General features: G+C 36.1%; 1 protein-coding gene across 2 annotated transcripts in view; it reads right to left on the reverse strand.

Annotated features, from left to right (window-relative positions):
* Window positions 1-806: 806 nt before the first annotated feature.
* GNPAT (glyceronephosphate O-acyltransferase) overlaps window positions 807-23,316 on the reverse strand; it is a 65,457-nt gene continuing 42,947 nt past the window's right edge. For both annotated transcript variants that reach the window (XM_027859187.1, XM_027859186.1), the window contains 13 exons: window positions 18,583-18,712; window positions 17,369-17,496; window positions 16,989-17,064; window positions 16,572-16,723; window positions 16,324-16,454; window positions 15,182-15,405; window positions 12,188-12,430; window positions 11,170-11,249; window positions 3,961-4,101; window positions 2,904-3,003; window positions 2,726-2,819; window positions 1,724-1,785; window positions 807-994 (listed from right to left, as the gene is read on the reverse strand). In XM_027859187.1, coding sequence (XP_027714988.1) covers window positions 951-994; window positions 1,724-1,785; window positions 2,726-2,819; window positions 2,904-3,003; window positions 3,961-4,101; window positions 11,170-11,249; window positions 12,188-12,430; window positions 15,182-15,405; window positions 16,324-16,454; window positions 16,572-16,723; window positions 16,989-17,064; window positions 17,369-17,496; window positions 18,583-18,712 — 1,605 coding nt within the window. In that variant the 3' untranslated portion in view covers window positions 807-950. The remainder of the gene's footprint in view (window positions 995-1,723; window positions 1,786-2,725; window positions 2,820-2,903; window positions 3,004-3,960; window positions 4,102-11,169; window positions 11,250-12,187; window positions 12,431-15,181; window positions 15,406-16,323; window positions 16,455-16,571; window positions 16,724-16,988; window positions 17,065-17,368; window positions 17,497-18,582; window positions 18,713-23,316) is intronic.

Genomic DNA, 23,316 nt, shown 5'->3' on the forward strand with positions numbered 1-23,316 from the left:
GCCGAGACAGGGAGACAGGGTCTGGAGCTGTCCGGGCGGGCCTGTGGCTGGAGCTGCCGGAAAAAAAAGGGGCGGGGGGAGAGCCAAAAGCCTACAGCACCTGGTACCATCGAGCCATACCTATCATTGAGCCATAGGAATTGAAATATAAATCTATTGGAATGGATAGCCATTTCATACTTTGGCTAAAATAGCATAAGGGAACGCTGTCTCAATTCTATCCTAGTGAGGAAAGTAATGCTAGAGTGGGTGAATTGAATTAATTACCCCGTGACAAAATTTTTATTTAAATTTTGTTTCATTGAATTCCTACCCCACTACCTTTCTTATAAGCAGTAGCTATGTCCTTAGAATAAACACTTTCGCTCTCACTAATTTCCTTTGGTTATAGATTCAATGCATATTATACTTTCATGTCATGTTTTATGTTATTTATCTTGTCAGCTCTAGTGGGCAATTTAGATCTAATGTGGTTTTAGATCACTATTTGGTAATAATAGTTTGGCATTTACATCTATTTTTATCATGGTATTTGCAAGCAATTGTTTTTAAAGAAGTCATTACAATTGTAATAGATGACCAACCCTTTTCCATATATTTCTTTTGTTATTTAAATATTTTATTAATGAAGAAATCTACAGAAATGAAACACCCTATGTAAGCAGCTAAGAGTTGGTAGTGAAATAGTAGCTGTGGTATGTTTTTTCCAAATATGTATCCAAAAGAATAATTTATTCAAAAACACTCAGGGAAGATGATACAAATGCAATTTTCAGCATCAGAGTTCAAAGGCCCACACTCATTACTTCAGTTGAACACTTTTTTCTCCTTTATTAGATACTTTCAAAGAAGTCAGAGTGATGAAAGGTAATGTATTTTCTTTTGAATTCCTGCTTTGTTTTTAAATAGTCATTCTCCAACATTCTTCCTCATCCAACTGCAGGCCATGGTTAAAGTCTTGCTGTCACTGGATGTCCTATGGGTGTTTTGCCACCTAAGGAGAGGGTGACAAGAAAGTGTTCATCATGTAATAATGAAATAAAGTTTTCATGTCGCTTTTTCCTTATGTATTATATTATTTAAGCATTACTCCTCCAATCAAGGAAGACACCTCATTCATCAACACACCAAGTTATTTTTAAATTCTATGCTAGAAGTTCCTATCTAGTTGGAAATACATTCAGTATTGGCTCACGATGAACTATACACCTAAGTGTATAGTTCTAAGTACTAAAACTAAGTAAGTTCTAAGTACCAGAAACTCATGACTAGACTGACGTCACATTGATGAAATTTTTAGCCAACTCTGAAGGTTCTCCCACTAAGTGTCAAAAAAGGGAATTTCAACCCAGGTCTTCCTGAGCACATGTCCAGTACTCTATGTATTGCCTCCTACTATAAATAGCAATAAAAGGCTATCACTTTTTTGTTGTTGTTGAAACTGGCTCTACCTGTATTTCCATGCTGGAAGTTCAGTGTTCACTCATAGGCCTGGTCCCACCACTTATCAAGACAAAAGCTTTGACCTAGGCTGTTTGGTCCCTCCTGGGCACCTTGGTGGCCTGGGGGGACTCCTCATAAAGGTGATGGACTTAGAGAGGACACTTGATCAGTTTAGTCTTTCTCCAGCTCATAACTCCTAATCTCAAGTGATCTCTTTTCATGAGCCTTCCCAGTACATGCCACCAAAGCCAACTATCACTTTCTGATAAGTGGAACTTACCAAGCATTTCTTCTAACTTTATGGTGGCTTCATCATTCACCTTATAAGTATACTCATCAGTTCTAAGAGGAAAAGTTAATGATGTTATTTCACACACAAAAAAAGAGGCAAATAGTATATTATACCTATATCAGTGGTGTATAATGGTGACAATTTTAAATTGTCTCACTGAGGGGAAAATTTTAAGAATAAATGATGCTGACATTACTCAAGTGGTGTCATTTCACAGGAACCCTCCCAAAATCCAGTTCAGTTTTTCAATTCTCACCTTCAGCTTCATTCAATTCACTAGAGCTAAGAGGGACAAGGCACCTACTAAAAGGCATATTCTCTTTAGAAGGTTAATACATTAAGTGTTATCTATCATTTATACCTTGAAGTGAGTCAATTTGCCAAATCTTATCCAGAAAGCAGATTTCCATGGGGGTGGCAGGGGAAGAAAACAAACAAGAGGTCACTGAGCCCTAGTTCTGAGGAAGGACTGATTTAGAAAACACACATGAGAACCTGAAAACATGAAGATATACTTTTTGGTTGCCAGACTGCCCAAGATAGTCCCTAGTCCAGTTTTCAGAAGCCTTGGGTTGTCATGTAAATCTAACTGAACAAATAATAGGTGGCTGAGTTATTTACAAGATATGTGATGATTAACTGTACATGATTCTCTTTTGATACAAAGTTGATAGGTCATAGATTTGCTTTTTTTTTTTTGGTAACATTCTCTTCTCTTGGCATAACTAATTAAGGGAGAGTCTGTGTCCACATTACAAAGAGGTTTGCATGTTTTGCTAATTACTCATTACCACATATACAATTGAGTCTTCTTTGAATGTAAATAAATACAAATACCATCGTATCATCTGCCTATCTTATCTAAATCACATACACATGATGCACAATGAACCAACATACACCTAGGTGCAACTACCTAATTTTTATATAAAAGTCACATCAGTTATGATCTGTTGCCCAGAGAACCATGAGCAACATCATGCCACTTACGACTTGTTTTTCGATACTGCGCCCAGTCGAACAAAAGCTGCTAATGCGTTTTTGTGAACATCAGAAGAAAGCAGCTCATAACACTGACAATCTCCTAAAAAGAGGGCAAGTGAAAGTCAATGGACTTTTTGGTCACTCATTGAAAGAAGTTACCCACAACTGTGAATGTGAGACTGACCTGATTCAAGAAGATAGTAAGTATAGTTTCTGAGTCCAGTTAAATACTGCTTCTCAGTGAAGCATTCCTTTTCTTCTTTCAGGAGATACTGGCAAATTATCTGAATTGTTAAGTGGGGGAAAAGAGAAAGAAAAGATTTTTAAACACCATCAATGACTATATCTATATCATAGGATTTGGTGGCATAATGGCAGAGTAAGTATATCATCATTCTCTTCATTTAGTTAAGAGTCAGAGGTACTGCCAAGAGAGCTCACTACCCAATGATCAATCATAGGAGGAATGACACTTGTCTCATGTGGCCCCAGAGGGTAAAGAGCTAGGAGCAATGGGTGAAGGTTGCAGAGACTGCAGCTTTCATCTCATCTGAAGGTTACAGTTCCTAACCACTGAAGTTATCCAAAAATAGAGTGACCTGCCTCGGTAGGTATAGGGTTCTTTCTCACTAGAGGTCTTCAAGTGAAGGTTGGATGACTATATGTAGATTATATTCTCAGTTTCAGTTTGGACTAGATGCCTTCAGAAGTCCCTTCTCACTTTGAGATTCTGTGATATACGTGCATGCTTCACATCCATGCACATTATTTACTACACAAGGACAAAGTGAATGGATCAGCCTGGATATAGATGTTAGACCTTTGGTTAAGAGAAGGTTTACTGAGGTAAAACTTTAAGAAGGCACCTATACAAGTTGGAAGGATACCCATAGGGTTTTTAGATTCCCCTACCTAACTTAAAATGGGCTGCTTTTTCTCTTGTATGGCTAATCTTCAGGGTCCACTTTTTGGCAAGGTTTAAGAAATCTAGTCCTTTTTGAACCTGTACATGAGGCATTTCAATGAGGTGGTCCTCAAATGGCATTTATGTATAGAGGTTCTAACCCTATTTGAAACTTCCCTTGTCAACTACTGCTGGATCCAAAATGGTGGTGAATTGGTAGTCTCTTAAATTTAAGTATATCATCTGATAGAACACTGGTGAAATTCTGAGAAAAAATATCCTGAGAATCTTGGGTGGGATGGGAGAAAGAAGAGAAAGAATAGTAACAGTTACATACCTGATAACTTTCCACAAAGGGCTTAAAGAGTAATGCTAAAAATGATACCACAGTATCTCCTTTGTCTGTCACTAAAATGTCTTGTGGAGTCACTTGAATGGTTTCATTTTTAGTAAGCAGGTAACAGCCTTCTTCAAAGTCCTGAAAAGAGTCAAAAGGAAATAGAAAATTATACTTGCCAACTGGGGAGCTAAGTGGACTACTACCCTCAACAAGTGCAACCAGTTCTCCTCCTCCGAGGAAAAACACCAGCATTACAGTTAATTTCACAACCTTTCAAATGATGGTTGGAAAGGGAGTTGGCAGACCTGTTGACATTTTGGTAGATAACCCCCTAAAAATGCATGTTTGGTTTTTGAAACAAACCAAAATTTAAAAAAAATTATTATTTTGAAAATTGCTATAGTTTCCTATGGAGCAAATTTACCTGCCATTCATATAAGGCAATCTACCACATTACCTGCAAACCTACATCTGCCCTTAGTCTAGCATAGCCAGGCTCTGTATTCTTAAATAGGAATTTTTATCTTTGGCATACTCTGATCTAAGATCATTTCAAGTTTCATCCTTTTTTTTTTTAATTTTTAGGCAATTGGGGTTAAGTGATTTGCCCAGGGTCACACAGCTAGTGTTTGGTCTGAAGCTGGATTTGAATTTAGGTCCTCCTGACTTCAGGGCCGGTGTTCTATCCACTATACCACCTACCTGCTCTTCAGGTTTCACCTTAATCGGTCTTCTAGACTTATGGTCTCCTCTTTTGATAATGTGCTCCTATTGCTAAAAAGTATTTGAGCATACCTCCTGATATGTATATATTTACATATTTACCAACTGTATACATGTCCTACTTGTACTAATAATTATGTACATCCTAAAGCACACAGAAATAAAAATTAATGGAGGATGAGGCAAAGGTGCAATACTATTTGATCCTAGGGTCAATAAGGGAGTGACATGGTCACTTTAGGAAAATCACTTTAGTAACTGTGTGCAATAAAGATTGGAAGGGGAAACACTTGAGGCAGGAAAACCAATTAGGAGGCTATTTCAATAGTCCAGATAAGAAATTATAAGGATTTGATCCAGAGTATTTGCTATGAGTAGAGAGAAAGGCACAGAAACAAAAAATCATGTAAGTTCAACATGACGAGATTTAGCAATTGACTGGATATGCAAAGGGAGGAAGAGGGTGGAGGAGAGGATGACAACAAAGTTGTGAACTTGAGTGACTATAAGAATGATGGTGCCCTCAGGAAATTCAGAAGACTGGGTGGATTGTGGGACAAAAATAATAATGTGATTTGTGATGCATGTTGAAACCCATCCACATCTAGTCATCCTATGCAAATCACTGTTCCATGGAAAATAGAAAGGTAGGTTGGGGGTGGTGAGAAGTCACTGACCTAGAGCACAGAGCCCACTTACTGAGGTGTGCCTATTATACCCAAAAGGTGATCTGGGAAGCAGGGTATGAGTATGCTAGGGTGAGGGACATAGCTACTTCTGGGATCTGGATTATGTCAACATGATGGGTCAACACTTACACAACCTAGTGGCAAGAGATAGTATAGTGGGGAAATGTGGTGATGTGAGTTAAATGGGGGTCATGGCATCACCCCAAGGACTGTGAGGTTAACTAGGTAGATAGAAAGATGGGTCATATTACTGCATCACACCCTCCCCATAACAGCTAATCACAGGTTTGTCTCCAACATAACTATATCATCTTCACTCATTATGGCTCTACGGTCCCCCAATATATCAGAAATCAAAGAAGGCTTCCAGTACATAGGGTGGACTTCCTGTGATAAACATATAGGAGGATGTGAATAACAATCAGTTTGGGTAGGCATGGATGAGATTAGATTTTCGTCATTGGAAGAAACTTCAGAACTGATGTGATCAGAGAGGCCATTTGAGTGCCTGAGCACTACTCATAATTTACTTCTCCCTCCCCCCTCCCTAGGATTTTCCAATGAATTTGTATTCACCTTTGGCCAACATATTTCTCTACTCTGCAAGGAAATCAAAGGTTTGTTGACTTAGATGATTTCTAGGCTTTTTTGGCTTTCTGACTGGTGATTTATACTGTTTTCAACTTCTACAAGAAATTATAATGGCCCACACCTATGTTCCTTTATCCACTATGCCTTCTCAGAATAATCTGTTGATTTTGAAAGGAAAGGAAATCTGATCAATATAATAACCAACCACAAATCCAAAGGACTTGTGATGAAACATGCTACCCATCTCCAAACAGAGAGGCGATGGATTCACAGTGCAGATTTAGACACATTTTCTTTTCTTTCTTCTTTCTCTCTCTCTCAAACATGGTTAATTCAGGAATCTGTTTTGATTAGCTATACATATTTGTTTTGTTTTTCTTGCCTTCTCAATGGATAGGAGAGGGATCAAAGGAAGGGAATGAATTAGGAAGTGGAAATAAAATTGAATTAAAAGACAAAAGTTTGTTTAAATATGGGTGAAATGAAAATTATTTTAATCACATGCCATGTTATTTAAAAAATTCAATGTTGCTTCTCATCAATACGCTAACAAGTCAATGGCCTGATTACATATAGAGAGCTGATTAAGAAATGGCTCCCACATACAGGCACACATTTATTTCTGATAGACCTGTGAACTGAGTCAATCATTCTGGAAAGCAATATTGAATTGTGCTTTTAAAAAGGGAATAAAATGTCCATAGCCTCTGCCCCAGAGCTCCAAATGCTAGGCATATGCCCTAGGGAAGTAAGACAGAAAGAAATGTCCCACATAGACCAAAATATTCCTGATAGTATTTCTTATGATAAAAAAGAACCGAAAACAAAGAAGATGCCTATTAATTTAGGAATGTAGTATATGATTATAGTATATGAAACTGTAGTATATGAATGTCATGCAATATTAATGTATTTTACGGGAGTCAATGAATATGAAGAATTCAGAGAAACATCAGATTGTTATAAACTGATGCTGAATGAAACAGGCAGAACCAAGAAAACAATGTATATAACTATAACAATATAAATTGAAAGTATAAAAAACTGAAACTGAACACTGAGTCTATTAAACACATTAAATGAGCTGTCCATTTAAATGCTTTACAATAAATGAGCAAGCTTGGCCCCAGAGAATAACTGAGAAAATAACATTTCTTCTTTTTGCTGAGAGAGAGAATTATGGATGTCAAATACTGCATATACTTTCATATTTGGTTAATGTTAATGTTTGGTTAGCTGTATTGAACTGCTCCCCCCTCCCTTTTTTTTTTCTTTATTACAATGTAGGGTTTAAGGGAAATTAAGTCCATATAAAAACAAAAGATAATATACATATTTTTTAAAATTACTTCAACATCAGTAACCAGTTATTTCCTGTCTGTTAAGATTACATTTTAGGATTCAATTTAATTTCTTGTGACACTATTCAATGCTCACCATGCCTAGTCATTCTTCACATTCTTCTTAAAGAAAATATTCATTATATAGTTATGAGGTTTCTATATCATCTCCAAAATTTGGGTCTCCTTCATTTCTTGATCTTCAGCTATATTTCCAAGACATCTTCCCTCACCCTTTCCCTTCAAACTTTCACTACCCATCTTCATAACAGAGGCTATACAAGTATATAATATATGTTGATTGAGTTTGGAGGGTCTTATGGTCTTCATAGAATTTCTCTATCTCCTCAATAGGTTTTGGCACATTAGCTTCTTACGAGCACTGCAATTTAAGATGACTAATTGTCCCCCAAAAAGAATGTGTCTATTTTTCCTTTGGAGAAAGGATAAAAGCAACTCTATCAATTCTTTTATTGGCTTTACTGAGGAAAACCTGTGAGCTATCTTTCCATTTAGCTGAAATTTCTTCATCTTCTGGCTTCACTTCTAGTTGAAATATTAAGATTGATATTGAATTATTCCAACGTTATTTTCACCGAGTCGCTGAACAATGTCCTTATATTTAGAATACCAACAGTAAAGGTCTAAAAATTATCTGATTCCTAGCACCTTTTGCCTTGTTTTTGGCCACTATTATCACCACTGCAGAAGTGCATTGGATTTGTACAGGGTCAAGGACCATTTTAAATGGCAAGCTGGGGCCCTCTTGACATGGCTACCTCCTTAGCCACAACTAGATTTATGGTACTCTTGGAAGCAGTTACCTATTCAAAACCACAGCTCTTAGCTCCTATTCCAGTGTACCTCTATACCAGATCAGACCAAATGACATATTACTCTAAAGCAAATGACATTTAATTGAGGTAAATGTGAAGTAAATAGTGATGATCTGAGTAAGGTAGCAAGTGTGTTTGGCCCCCATGCCTGGATGGTGGCTCCCTCATGCTGAGGGAGACAAAGTCAAATACTCCTTTATTCCCCTTCAGCCTCAATACAGTAGGACAAGGATACAGTCCATTTAAATGCATAATGGGATATTAGAAAATATTGTCCACAAGCATTCTCTGTTTGGTCTTTCTACTCTCCATGTCTGTATATCAGTTAACTACAGTTTTCTCAGGGACTGGAGCTTCAAGACTCAGTCTCTCCAGGTGTCTCTGCATCATCCTAATTAGGCCTGTTAGCATTGCCTAGATAGCCTCACTATTTTTTCTTGGTCTCTTTTGCCTCTCTTTCCTTGTGCCACATTAGCTCACACAACTCCATCCCCATGAAATTCCTTCTCTTTTTAAATTTTCACTTGATGAAACCATGCTTACCAAGCAGGCTGAGCATCCCTACAAAGAGAAGCTTACAAACAACTTTCTAGAGGACAGAGTCTGGGGATTCTTTCCCAAAGAGCAATACTCTTTCAGTCCCCTAATCAATGAAGGAGCATAGAGTCCTACAGAGAGGCCCTTTAATAATGTGTGATTCATGGGTTTCCATTACCAAAAATTCACTACCCAGTAGTCACCCTACTGGTAATGAACTTCTTGTAATTACCCTTCTGGTAATGAACTACTATGTGCAGGCAAAGGGCAGCTACATGTCAAAGTGGATAGAGCACTGGGCCTGGAGTCAGGAACACTCCTCTTTCTGAATTCAAATTTGGCCTCAGACACTTACTAGCTGTGTGACCCCAGATAAGGTACTTGACCCAGTTTGCCTCAGTTTCCTCATCTGTAAAAATGAGCTGGAGATGGAAATGGCAAACCATTCCAGTATCTTTGTCAAGAAAACCTCAAAATCAGGTCACAAAGAGTCACACACTATTGAAACTACTAAACAACAATAAATGTGCCAGGTATTGAGCTAAATGCTAGGAATACAAAGAAATAGGACAGTCAAGCACCCTTTTGCCAAGATGAGGAATCAAGGTCAAACTCTTTTAAGGTTTTTAATGCCCTAATGTGTGGTTAAGCTGAGAAGAAGTATATTCCCATTCAAACAGTCTCCAAAAATCTAGCACATCTAACTTTTCTAAAACTCTATTCAGATCCTTCATTTGTTTTTTATTTTTTGGTTTAGATTTATCTAGGTCTAAGATGGGTAAATCGATCTCCCCCACTATTATGGTTTTACTATTTATTTTTTCCTTTAACTCAATTAACTTTTCCACAAACAACTGAAATGCTATGCCATTTAGTGAAGGTAGAACTCTTGAGGATCTAGCTTCCCCTCAACTGTAAATATTAACCAATACATCCATTTTCCCTGTGGAAATACAAATATTTCCACTGTACAGTGATATAACGGATGTTCATAATGATTTAAAAACCGCAATATTCTCAAGTGCTATTCAAAAATTAAATTACATCAAGTATAGTTTTAGTGATCATTTTCTAGTATCTTAATTATGTGAAAATTGTTGAAAATTATGTGAAAACTCTCAAGTCATATGGTTCATGTTAAAGAGGTAAAAAAGAAGCTATGAGAAAACTTAAATTGATATCCTATTCTTACAATAAGTATACTAGACTCATAAATATATTAATAGCCTGCTCTTTAGAATTCAACTAAAAATATTAAGAAATAAATACTTAGCTAAAGTCCTTTCTAGTTTGCGCTTTAGCTTAGTTTATATACTTTAGCAAAGTATATAAAAGGTAAGAACAAAAGCTAAGGAAAAATGGATTAAGAGTGGTAAACACAATGATCCAAGACAATTCCAAAAAACTCATGATGGAAAATGCTAACCACATCCAGAGAAAGAACTATGGGGTCTGAATGCAGATTGAAGTTTACTATTTTCATTTTCTTGTTTTTTCTTTCTTGCGGTTTTCCCCTTTTGTTCTGATTCTTCTTTCATAACATAAGTAACATGGAAATATGCTTAACATGATTGTACATGTATAACCTATATAAGACTGCTTGCTTGTCTTGGGGAGGGGGGAGGGAAGAGGGAAGGAGAAAAATTTGGAACTCAAAATTTTATAAAAATGAATGTTGAAAATTATCATTAAATGTAATTGGAAAAACAATAAAATATGATTAAGGGAAAAAAATAAAATAAAAAAAAGATTGGTAAACAACCTTATATTTAAAAAAAAAAAACCTCTTGTCAAATTAAGATCACTGCCTTTCCCTCACTGAAGAGATGAGAGTTATGACCCACCTAAGGGCAGCATTGTCTGTTGGAATGGACTGGAACATGTTGATAACAGGAAGGAATCTCCTTTCATTCCTTGAAGGGAGGGAGTCAAGGAAGGAATTAAGTAGTTTTAAGAGAAGATAAAATGATAATTGTTCTACTATATCAGGGGTTCATAAAATGGGGTCCACCATCTTGATGGGGAAAAATTACTTATTTATTGGCTTCCTTTGTAATCCTATGTATTTTATTTTCATGCAGTTAAAAACATTATTCTCAAAAGAAGTCCATCAGCTTCATAGACTGCCAAAGGAATCCATGACAAGAAAATAGTTAAGAACTCTAGTATTATAGTATTTGGAATATAGGAAAGGATACTACTACTGATGGAGTAGATTGTTAATCAAAAACTGTATTTTAACCAATTGTGAACTTTTCCTTGTTCAAGATTCCTATAAATGTTATATCAAATTATCTTGGGGTGGAGATATCTGAGAGCATGAGAACAATGTCAATTTGAACATGTCTTTCTCTAAGTTAGAGATGCTTGGATTTAGAATAATGATAAACCACATACAGCTTAGCCTCTTTCAGAACCCTGCCACACTAAATAACGAATGTCATCAGAACTCAAACTACACATATGCTGTTGTGTTTATAAAGGCTTTACCTTCAGTGCATTTCCTGGAAAGAAGATGAATTCATCTGAAAACACATCACGTAGGAAGTCAAAGCAGCTGTAGATGTCCTCTGGAAATAAGTTCATTACCAAAGTTTACAATACTCTTTTTTTTCAAGGCAGCCAACAAAATCATTAGAAAATACTAAGCAATCTATGAAATAAAGTGCAACATTTCAAAGGTGACATTGTCCCAACTCTTACTCATATATCCCAGAAATGAGAATTCAGTTCTACTCAAAGAAGTTGAAATCATCCATGTGGTAAAATTTACATGAGCCTCAAATATCTATTACCAAATTCCCTTAGTACAGCCCAGTTTTTTTTTTTTAATGATTACAGCTGATGACAGCCACATTTCTATTTAGATTGGACTTGTAATCAACAAAGTTTCAGGTTGCTCACCAAAGTTCCTTAGAAGTCTCTCATGTTTCCCTCCTAGTTATCCCATACCAATGATTTCCTGATGGAGAAAGAAGGGATCTTTGGATCTCCAGTCACTTGCTACTCTCATCTTCCTTGTGTTTTGTCCTTTCCAGCACATTACATACTTATATAAATTCTGTCACTAGACATGACTATTAGGCATACCATATCTTCTAACCTAGACTGTAAACTCCTTACTGGAAAGGACTTTTGTAGTCTAAAGGATCTAAAGTGGTACTTAGATAGTGAATAAATACGTTGGTTGAATGATAACTTCCCTATCTTTTATGTATTTTTCAGATGGAAGTCATATCATCTTAAGTGATCTGTTTCCTTACTTGCAAAATGAAGGGATTGAATCAGATGGTTCCAAAGAGCCCTTGCAACTCTAAATCTGGAAGTGGAAGGAATGAGATGGTTATGTACCTGGGCATAGCTTTAAGGTGCTATGGGTACCACAGGCTCCCTAGTCCATGTAATGAAATATGTGCCATTATGGAAGACAGAAAATCAAGAAGGCTGCAACCACTACAAATCACGGACCAACCTTTTTAAAAGACACAATTACATTCTGGGAAGTTACCTTTCCTGAAACCAGGTATCATCTGCTGTGATAGAGCCACCAAAGAAGGACGGACAAAAATGTTAAGTAGCTGATTCCTGTAGGCCACACACATGAGGATAGTGATATGCTGGAAAATGAGTCCTTCAGCAATTTCTTGTTCTCCACTTTCCTCTTTCAGAACCACCTGATCCTTGGTAAGATTGACGATGTTAGAATGCAGAAGAAGGGAAGAATGTATAACTTCATCAGCGGCTATATTATCTGCACACATAAGGACAGAGGATGCAGGCAAATGACAAAAGGAAATGGAAGGGACCTCATTTTGTGTTTAGGTCTTATGAATATTTTTAAAGCTTTTAAGGGATTTCTAAACATATTCTGTCTTCTAAGGCCTCTTACAACATTTATCACACGTTCTTATGTCATGCCTCTTCTCCAGGAATAAAAATAAAGATGCGTCAGCCACCCAAGAATGCTGTATGATTTGATTCTAATGTTTAAAAACATTTCTTTTCATCACCTGATCTACCTCTTCAACTGAAGAGTTTTAAAAAATAGTGGGGGCAGTTAGGTGGCGCAGTGGATTGAGCACTGGCCCTGGAGTCAGGAGGACCCGAGTTCAAATTTGGTCTCAGACCAGACACTTGACACTTACCAGCTGTGTGACCCTGGGCAAGTCACTTAACCCCAATTGCCTCGGGGGAAAAAATAATGCCATACTTCAACCATCATTCTGACCCACCAAAACACAAAAACACCCACATAAAAACTAAAACTTTATTAAAAAGGGATTGATATATATCTTCAATAAATATGGGTACAAGACATATTTAGCATGCCACTTTAGACTCAGAGTTCCCAAATGGCAGTATCTGTATTGTGTACACATTGGCTTTATGTATATGGAAGAAACAGTGATGGAAAGTGCCCTATCAAAGAGGTGAAAAGTTTGCATAATTTCTTCTTACGGAGGTATCATGTCAAGCCAGTACTAATTCAAAACATGCTTCCTGGATTCATGAAAGAAATCATCCAAAGATTCTAAGATGTAAATGTTCTAGTTTGCATTAAGAGTGGACAGACACTTTATATTATCCCCTATCAGTCAGTGGTATATTTCCATGGAGGTTGGACTAGTTGATTGCTAAGTGTCCTTGGGGTACTATCATCCTATAATTTAATGACAAATGCTTTAAGAAGGAAATGAAAGTTCGCTGTGACCAATTTGGAGGTCCTCAAGCCTCTACACATCATAAGATCTACACAGCTGAAGATGAATGATGAAGAAAATATGTTCCACCAGGATAAAAAAAAAACCGTCCAAAGAAATACTATTTTTGAACTCAAGTCATGTGTTTACACTGATGCAAAGACAGACTCTATGCTCTCACCTCTTTCCACTCTATCACAGGTAGTTCAAGAAGCAATCCCATAAAAATCCCATTGAATGTCATCAGCAAAGTATATGTGGTATTGTAAAACCAAAGAGGATGTGGTCCTGGAAGTTAAGGATTATATCTGTTTCACTCTTTTTTGCATCTAATGATATTATATGATGAGAAGATATTCCTTGTGAAGGAAACAATTTGCTTTCAATCATGCTGGGTAGACAGTTGTAGGTGGCTTGCTTAGATTTGTTAGAGATAATCATAATAACAATAGCTAGCATTTATAAAGAATCTACTATGTATTAGGCACTGTGCTAAGCATTTTGCAAGTATTATCTTATTTGATCATCACAAAAATCCTCAAAGGTATGTGCTATTTTTATCTCTATTTTACAATTAAGGAAACCAAGGCAAAAAGAGGTTAACTGACTTGTCCAAGTCACAGCTTACAATTAATAAATGTCTGTGGCAAGACAGGAAATGATTCTGTGTGCCCCTTGATTGTACAATGATTTATTAGGCAGGGATTGGGGGAAGGGGTGGGGGTAGGATACACGAGGTGAGAAGCTTGTAAGTAGGTTTCTTTTCCATCTGTTTATATTCACTCTCAGTTGGGAATTCTGATTTGCCCTGATTATCTCAGCTGAACCCTCCTATAAGTGTTGTACCCCTCCTTCCCCCAATCAGAATGTGAGCCATTTTAGGGCAGGAACTTTGTCATTTTTCTATTTGTATTGCCATCCAGAGCTTGGCACAGTTGATAGATAGTAAGCACTTAAATTCTTTTTCATTCTATTCCATGCTATATATCACAGAAAGCTTTACATTTAAGATGGGAGGGCTAGAAATCAAGGAAACTTTAGATAAAATGAAAACAAATGCCTTCCTATAAGAGTGGTTATTTCTAATTACATGGTAAGCTTAAAAAGGCCTAGACAGTGAATCCTTCTTTTGCAATAAATGGTGCTCCTTTTGCAGCTGAAGAGATAATCCCTGCACATGTAATTAAGCCAACTTTATTTATTTATTTATTTTGGCTAGGCAATGGGGTTAAGTGACTTGCCCAGGGTCACACAGCTAGTGAGTGTTATGTGTCTGAGGCCTCATTTGAACTCAGGTCCTCCTGAATCCAGGGCCGGTGCTCTATCCACTGTGCCAACTAGCTTCGCCTTAAGCCAACTTTAAAAGCATAGCATTTTAAATGGTAAGCATGCTTCCTATACAAATGGTTATGACCAGTCTCGAGGAGGATAATTCCTTAAATTCCTTAAAAGTGCAAACCTAGGAAATGCATTAAAAAATCCCTTTCAAGAGCTCCAACTCTTGCTACACCACATTCAATGCTCACATGATTATGTTCATAACTGCCTAAGAATATTTACAGAACAGGCATTAGTCAGAGATCGTAGAAAGTTTGAGAACTCCTTTGAAGTCTTTTAACAGCCTATGGGGCAAATATGTTGTAGCTATTAACCCCATTTTTTTAAGAAAGGAAAACAAATATATTCTTTTTCGCCTTTGAGTCCACTGCTTTAATTCAAGGGACTCTGTACCTCCAAATCTAGGATTATCATCTTCTTAAATTAAGACATAAAGGGAAACAATGTTCAAACTTTCCACATACCAGGCCAAACTAGAAATCCTCCAAAGGCCTGTGTTAAACCTTTCAGCCAGACAGTCTTCTTAACTAAAACATCAAAGTCCATTCTTGGTAAGCTCTGAAGAAATACAGTGGCTACTAGATTCCACGGGTTCAGAACCATATTTTCAATTTGCAGAAGTTCCAGTTTGTAAGCAACATGACTGACAAATGCATGCATATCCTCAGATGGTTTCTGGGGGATGTGTCTAAAAGAAAGAGCCAGAAAAGAGATTACTACCTAGGACAATGTGAATAGATAAGTGTTTGGGAAAGGAAAGAGATCCTGCTTTGTGCGCTATCTTTAAAAAGCGGCTTCATAAAGTACACAAGAACCATTCTGCACAAGCTCTTCTACAATGTCATCTTAGGCCTTTCCATTTTTGCAAGGTCCACATGCAGGGGTGGAGAACCTGCAGCCTCAAGGCCACATGTGGCCTTCTAAGTCCTTGAGTGTGGCCTTTTGATTGAGTCCAAGTTTTACAGAATAAATCCTTTTTATTAAGGGATTTGTTCTGTGAAGTTTGGATTCAGTCAGAGGGCTGTATTTGAGGACCTACAAGGCCACATATGGCCCCGAGACTGAAGGTTCTCCACCCCAATATTAAAAAGTACATACTCTCCTATATTTCATAGTACTGGATTAAGGACTTTTAGTGTTTTACAAAAGTCAAAAAGATCTGTTTTTTACAGGCCACAGATATAAACACACAGATAATTTCGCTGGCCTATCAGTAATGTTCTGCACATAGGCACTAAGTATTTCCTAATAATAACGTTTTGGTTTTTTTTGGGGGGGGGGAACTAGTAGTATACTGACTCCCTCCTATGAAAGGAAAAGCATATCACCTCATCTTCTCTCTTTAGCATATATTTTGTGTCTCATAATTCTATACTCAAGATACACAGAGAGATAGATAGACAGATGTGTGTACACACACACACACACACACACTTTTTTCTAACTGAAACCTAGTCTGAGAGTAACAGAAACCTGACCTGTTCACTAATTTGCTATACAAGCAAACCAACTTCTAATCCCAAGTGATCATTAAAATCATAATCATCCATATTTTACATTCAGAACTGTTTTTTTCAGAAGTTTATTAAAACATAGCACTTGGTACCTAGGGACTAAGTTATATGGACCCCGACTCATTTTCCCATTTGCCATAGATCGCAGTGATAAAGGTTCTCCAAAATACACGTGAATGCTTCCATAATTTTCACTGAGTATCTTCCTTGCTTTCAGTAGGCCCTAAGGATTGCAGCAAAGGGAAACAACAACAAAAAAAAAAAGACAAGCATCAATTTGAGAAGCATGAATATTTTAATAACAATTATATTATGGTTAACAATGAAGCTATTTACTTACAGCTGTTGATTCTTTTGGCTTAGGAACTCCTAGAAGTTCATGTGCATATAGAGTTTCTTCTAATGGCCTATCATAACTGATGCTAATTGGAACAAGGTAGGTGTCAAAAACTTCTCTCTTAAAAAATGGTTCCATCACAATATTGAGAAGACCTATAAACAGAGGAAAATGGCTCATACTACCTGATGATAGATAATCAAATTAAATTATAAGTCATAGTGCAAATGAAAAAATATGTATTTAAATATATTGTATACCAGCTATAAAAAAATAAACACTGAAGGCTACTATGTTCACGCAAGAAGAGAAATGATATTTTATGAAATACCAGAATTAAATAGCTAAGCCCAATATTTTCCATCCTCTTCAAGATCAATCTAATTCTCTTACAATGATGCAATCGGCAAATTGACCTACCAAATTTTGGAGTCAAGGTTTTAGCAGATCGGCTTCTTGTTCCTTCAAGGAAAAATTCAACTGGGGCATAACCATTCTTAAAGAGAGAGAGAGAAAAAAGAAACCAATAACCCAGTAGCAGGAATCACAGTAGCAAATATTTATTTTGATTCCTTTCCCCGACGTTCCCTCCTTTAGCTCTCCAAGTAACATTTAACCAAGGATTTACATTTATTCATAATCAAGGGAGTTACACTGATCAAACAGACTGTACATCCCAAAAAGAAAAGATGGGCAGTCCATTTAGCATACCCTAACAATTTTAATGACATCTAATAGAAAACTTCAATGAAAATAACTGAATCTTCACAAGAAAGTGTTTGGTAATTAGGTATATTTACCCGTAACATGGTTTTTACATATTCAGAGAACACAGTCCAATAGAGTTTATTCCCACCAAATGTACGCCGCATGAAAAAGGCACCCGACATTCGTAGCAGTTCACCCACCAATTTCATTCCCAGGAAGTCTAAAAACACAAAACATTAATATTAATGCTAATGTTCATTTACAAGTATAGTTAATTTGTTTAAAGATATGAACTCACAGCCAAATGTGAAAGATGATACTATGTAGGTAAAACACTCCTAAGGTCCAGTCATACTAAGATGATTAACATCAGCAAGTAGTTGGGTCTAATAGAAAGGTGGAAAGTAAAAAATTGTGTGCCAGATGTGGTCCAGTCAGCTTTTCTGATCGATGTTTCATAAAACTAATTACAACTATGCCCAGCCTGAAGTCAGCATTAACTAGCAATGATGAGTGGCTTAACTTACATTTATAAACAATTTACAAAGTTCTTTGTTCACAACAATCTTAATATGGTTATGTTGATCCCAAAGTGATATCTTCAATATGAATGTGATGAATAACTTATTTTGTTTAGGCTGCCATGCCTTGTGCTACCCACTATTATTCCTACTCCTCCCTTCTTTCCCTTCCTCCATCATCATCATCATCATCATCATCATCTTCCCCACCACCACCACCATCATCTTCATCCTCATTATAGCTAACAGTTATGTAGCACTTTGAGGTTGGCAAAACATTTTACATAATGTTCATTTAATCCTCACAATAACCCTGTGAGGTGAATGTGATTATTATCACCATTTTATAGTTGAGGAGACAGAGACTGAGACAGATGAAATGACTTACTTGCCCAAAGTCACATAGTTGGTGACTTGGATCTTCTTAACTCCAAGTCCAGTGCTCTACTATACCACCTATCTGTCAATTGGGCTAAAATGTCTGTCCATTAATAAACAGTATTATGGATTCAATAAAAAGAGGCAGATCTGACCTCAGCTCTCAAAAACTTAGATAAGATCTTTAACAGCTATATGCTTCAGTGTCTCTAACTGTCAGATAAAGATTTTCACAGGAAATTGTAAGAATATTTTTAAAGAGCTTCTAGGCCCTGGCAGTTACATTTTAACTTTATTAAGTAAGCACATTTGCTATTTATACATTTACATAGTTCTTGTCTCCCTCATTATCTCTCTGCTTTCCTGATCTGTCTACCTAGAACACGAATTGTTAAAAGAATACTTGCCCATTCCTGCTGCAATGACAGGCACAGGTAAATCATAGGTGTATAAAACATAAGACAGCATTAAAAAGTCAATATAACTTCTATGACTAGGCAGCAGAACAACTGGATGCTCCTGGATAGCCCGTTGTAGCTTTAAAACAAGAAAGAATAGTACAACTTTAATTATATTTGTTTTACAAATTGTTTCAAATAAAAAAAGGAAGGAGTAAGATGGAATGTCTGTGTGTTCAGTGTAGAAATACACTACCAGTCTATGATCCATTTGGATCCACGCCCCCTACCCCATCTCCAAATTTCCACTTAATCTGAAACGACATTAAAAATACTATTTCAGGGATCCAGTTCAGCAATTCCCCACAGCATAAGAAAACTGAGGATTTAAAGTCCCATGGCTCAGGTGCTAGAAAGCTTTCTCCAGGACAAAAAAAAAAAAAAAATAGAAATATAAGGTCACCTCAATTTGAGGAGTTTTGCAACTACTTTTGGCACAAAACCTAAAACTAATTCAACTACATGCAATAACATAGAGAAACAAAAAAATTACAAGTCCACACATTAAGAACAAGTATTAAATCTATAATTTAGGTTACATTGAAGCTTCCAGACAGCATTAACCAAAGGAATGAACCAAAGCATGAGGCTTTGTGGTGTTATAGAACCTCTACAGAAATTAGAACCCTCATAGAGGACAGTTGTTCCATATTTGGAATGTTCTGCCTCCTCACCTCTACTTCGTAGAATACCTGGTTTTCTTCTTTCTTAAATGATCAAGGGACTTATGTAAGATTGGGCCTGATCACAAAAAGTGATCTGGTCTTTCATATTTGGGTGGGTGGGTGGGGCAAAAGGGAAATTTGTGAATCATCTTGCAAACAAGTTTTCTTGCAAAAGTGAATTTCTAGCAATTAATTGCTAACTGTACCTCACACTTTTTGCTCCTTGCTATATCTCTCCCCCTATCCCTCCAAGTTCTTTACTTCCATTTCTAAACACCATCCCCTTCACTCAAACTGTAGTTCAACTGGCAGTCTCGATATCAATCTTGTGGAAGAAGCTCCACACACTTCAAACTGTTGAATAAATAAATAAATTAACTAAATAAACCCATCAGAAATGTGACCATTAGAGACCCAGGGTCAAAACTGCAGTCCCAATAAGGAAGTTTCTGATAAGAAGGTGAGCAGAAGGCTGGTTTCTTCCCCAGAGACTATAGGGACCATCTGAATGATGGATGAATGAATGAAGAGGTCTAGTCTAGTATTTGAAAAAGTTCTAAGTCTCCTTCACAGACTCATGATTAGATTAGGAAACGAAGTCATAAACGTAAGAAGAATAAAAAAAGAAATCATTAAAAAGGAAAGTGAATGGAGTGAATGAAAAGAAGAGGCTGAAAGGCTTGAAGAGTAAGGGCACTATGGAACTGAGTAGCTGTCTGAATAAACACACATATCAAAATACACTCTAACTAAAAATAAGCTGTCATGATCACGGCTTCAAGATATATGAGATTCTCTTCTGACTGACCTTTGTGGCTCATTCTATTTCTTAACCAGCATGGCTTTATGCTAAATGGTAGGATGTTTTTTTTTTTGATATTACACCTAAGCAGAAAGTTATGAATATAAATTATGAGTGGCTGAGGAGCAGACCCATCTTTTAAAATTAAATGTTTGTAAACAGGGGGGAAAATAGGATGGAGAGAAAGATACAGTGAGTAATCATAACTGTGAATGTCAATGGGATGAACTCTCCCATTAAAAAGGAAGCAGATAGCAGAGTAGATTAAAAAACAGAATCCTACAATATGTTGTTTACAAGAAACACATCTGAAGCAGAGGGACACACACAGAGTAAAGGTAAAAGCCTGGAGCAAAATATATTATGCTTCAGCTGAAGTAAAAAAAGCAGGGGCAGCAATCCTGATCTCAGACAAAGCAAAAGCAAAAATACATCTAATTAAAAAGGACAAGGAAGGAAACTACATCCTGTTAAAAGGCACCATAGACAACGAAGTAATATCAATACTAAACATATATGCACCGAGTGGTATAGTACCCAAATTCTTAGAGGAGATATTAAGTTACAGGAAGACAGACAGCAAAACTGTACCAGCAGGGGACCTCAACCTTCCCCTCTCATAACTAGATAAATCTAACCACAAAATACACAAGAAAGAAATTAACGAAGTGAATAGAATATTAGGAAAGTTAGATATGGTAGACCTCTGGTGAAAACTAAATGAAGACAGAAAGGAATATACCTTTTTCTCAGCAGTATATGGCATGTACACAAAAATTTGCCATGTACTAGGGCAAAAAAAACCTCACAATCCAATGCAGAAGGGCAGAAATATTGAATACATCCTTTTTAGACCATGATGCAATAAAAATTACATGTAATAAAGGGTCATGGGAAGATGGACCAAAAATTAATCGTAAACTAAATATCTAATCCTAAACAATGAGTGAATCAAACAATGAATCATAGAAACAATCAATAACTTTATCCAAGAGAATGACAGTAATGAGACAACATACCAAAACTTATGGGATGCAGCCAAAGCAGTTCTTAGGGGAAATTTTATATCTCTCAATGCTTACATGAATAAAACAGACGAAAGAGGAGATCAATGAATAGAGCATGCAACTAAAAAACTTAGAAAAAGAACAAATAGAAAATCTCCAATTAAATGCAAAATTACAAATCTTGAAAACCAAAGGAGAGATCAATAAAATTGAAATTAAGATAACAATTGAACTGATAAATAAAACTAAGAGCTGGTTTTATGAAAAAAAAAAAAAAACCAATATAATCCTTTGGTTAATTTGATTAAAAAAAAGAAGAAAATCAAATTACCAGTATCAAAAATGAAAAGGGTGAATTCACCACCAACAAAGAAGAAATTAAAACAATAATTAGGAACTACTTTGCCCAACTGTATGCCAACAAATTTGACAATCTTAGTGAAATGGATGAATATTCACAAAAATATAAAATGCCTAGATTAATAGAATAGGAAATAAAATACTTAAATAACCCCATTTCAGAAAAAGAAATTGAAGAAGCCATCAATGAACTCCCTAAGAAAAAATCTCCAGGGCCAGATGGATTTACAATTGAATTCTATCAAACATTTAAAGAACAATTAATTACAATACAACTATCTAGGAAAATAGGCAAAGAAGGAATCCTACCAAATTCTTTTTATGATATAAATATGGTGCTGATACCTAAACTGGGAAGGGCCAAAACAGAGAAAGAAAATTATAGACCAATTTCCCTAATGAATACAGATGTAAAAATTTTAAATAAAATATTAGCAAAAAGATTACAGCAACTTATCTTGAGGATAATACACTATGACCAGGTGGGATTTATACCAGGAATGCAGGACTGGTTCAATATTAGGAAAACTATCAGCATAATTGACCATATCCATAACGAAACTAACAGAAATTATATGATTATCTCAGTAGATGCAGAAAAAGCTTTTGAGAAAAATACAACACCCATTCCTATTAAAAACACTAGAGGGCATAGGAATAAATGGAGTCTTCCTTAAAATGATAAGCAGCATCTATTTAAAACCATCAACAAGCATTATATGTAATGGGGATAAGCTACAAGCATTTCCAATAATATCAGGGGTGAAACAAGGATGTCAATTATCACCACTGTTATTCAGTATTACACTAGAAATGTTAGCTTTAGCAATAAGAGAAGAAAACAAAGCTATCACTCTTTGCAAATGATATGATGGTACACTTAGAGAATCCTAGTGAATCAACTAAAAAACTACTTGAAATAATAAACAATTTTAACAAAGTTGCAGGATATAAAATAAACACATATAAAACATCGGCATTTCTACACGTTACTAACAAAGTTCAGCAGCAAGAAATAGAAAGATAAATTCTATTAAAGTTACTGTAGACAATATAAAATATTTGAGAGTCTACCTGCCAAGATAAACCCAGGAACTATATGAACACAATTACAAAACACTTTTAACATAAATAAAGTCAGATCTAAATAACTGGAAAAACATCAGTTGCTCATGGGCAGGCCGAGCTAATATAATAAAAATGACAATTCTACCTAAATTAATTTACTTACTCAGTGTTATATACCAATCAAACTTCCAAAAATTATTTTATAGAGTTAGAAAAAATAATAACAAAATTCATTTTGAAGAACAAAAGATACAGAATATCAAGGGAATTAATGAAAAGAAATGCAGGGGAAGGTGGCCTAGCCATACCAGATCTTAAATTGTATTACAAAGCAGCAATCATCAAAACTACTTGGTACTATCCAAATACAGCGGCAGATCAGTGGAACAGATTAGGTACATAATACATAGTAGCCAATGACTATAGTAATATACTGTTTGATAAACGCAAAGACTCCAGCTTCTGGGATAAGAACTCACTATTTAACAAAAACTGCTAGGAAAACTGGAGAATAGTACGGCAGAAACTAGGCATAGACCAACATCTTATAAAGTATATGAAGATAAAGTCAAAATGGGTACACGATTGAGATATAAAAGCTGATACCATAAGCAAATTAGGAGACCAAGGAATAGTTTACCTGTCAGATTTATGGAGAATGGAAGAGTTTATGACCAAACAGGTCAGATAATTTGGATTACATTAAATTGAAAAGTTTTTGCACAAACAAAGCCGACATAACCAAGATTAGAAGGGAAGCAGAAACCTGGGAAACAATTTT

The sequence above is a fragment of the Vombatus ursinus genome, unplaced genomic scaffold (genome assembly GCF_900497805.2).
Source record: "Vombatus ursinus unplaced genomic scaffold, bare-nosed wombat genome assembly UNPS02014160.1, whole genome shotgun sequence".
Taxonomy (NCBI): domain Eukaryota; kingdom Metazoa; phylum Chordata; class Mammalia; order Diprotodontia; family Vombatidae; genus Vombatus; species Vombatus ursinus.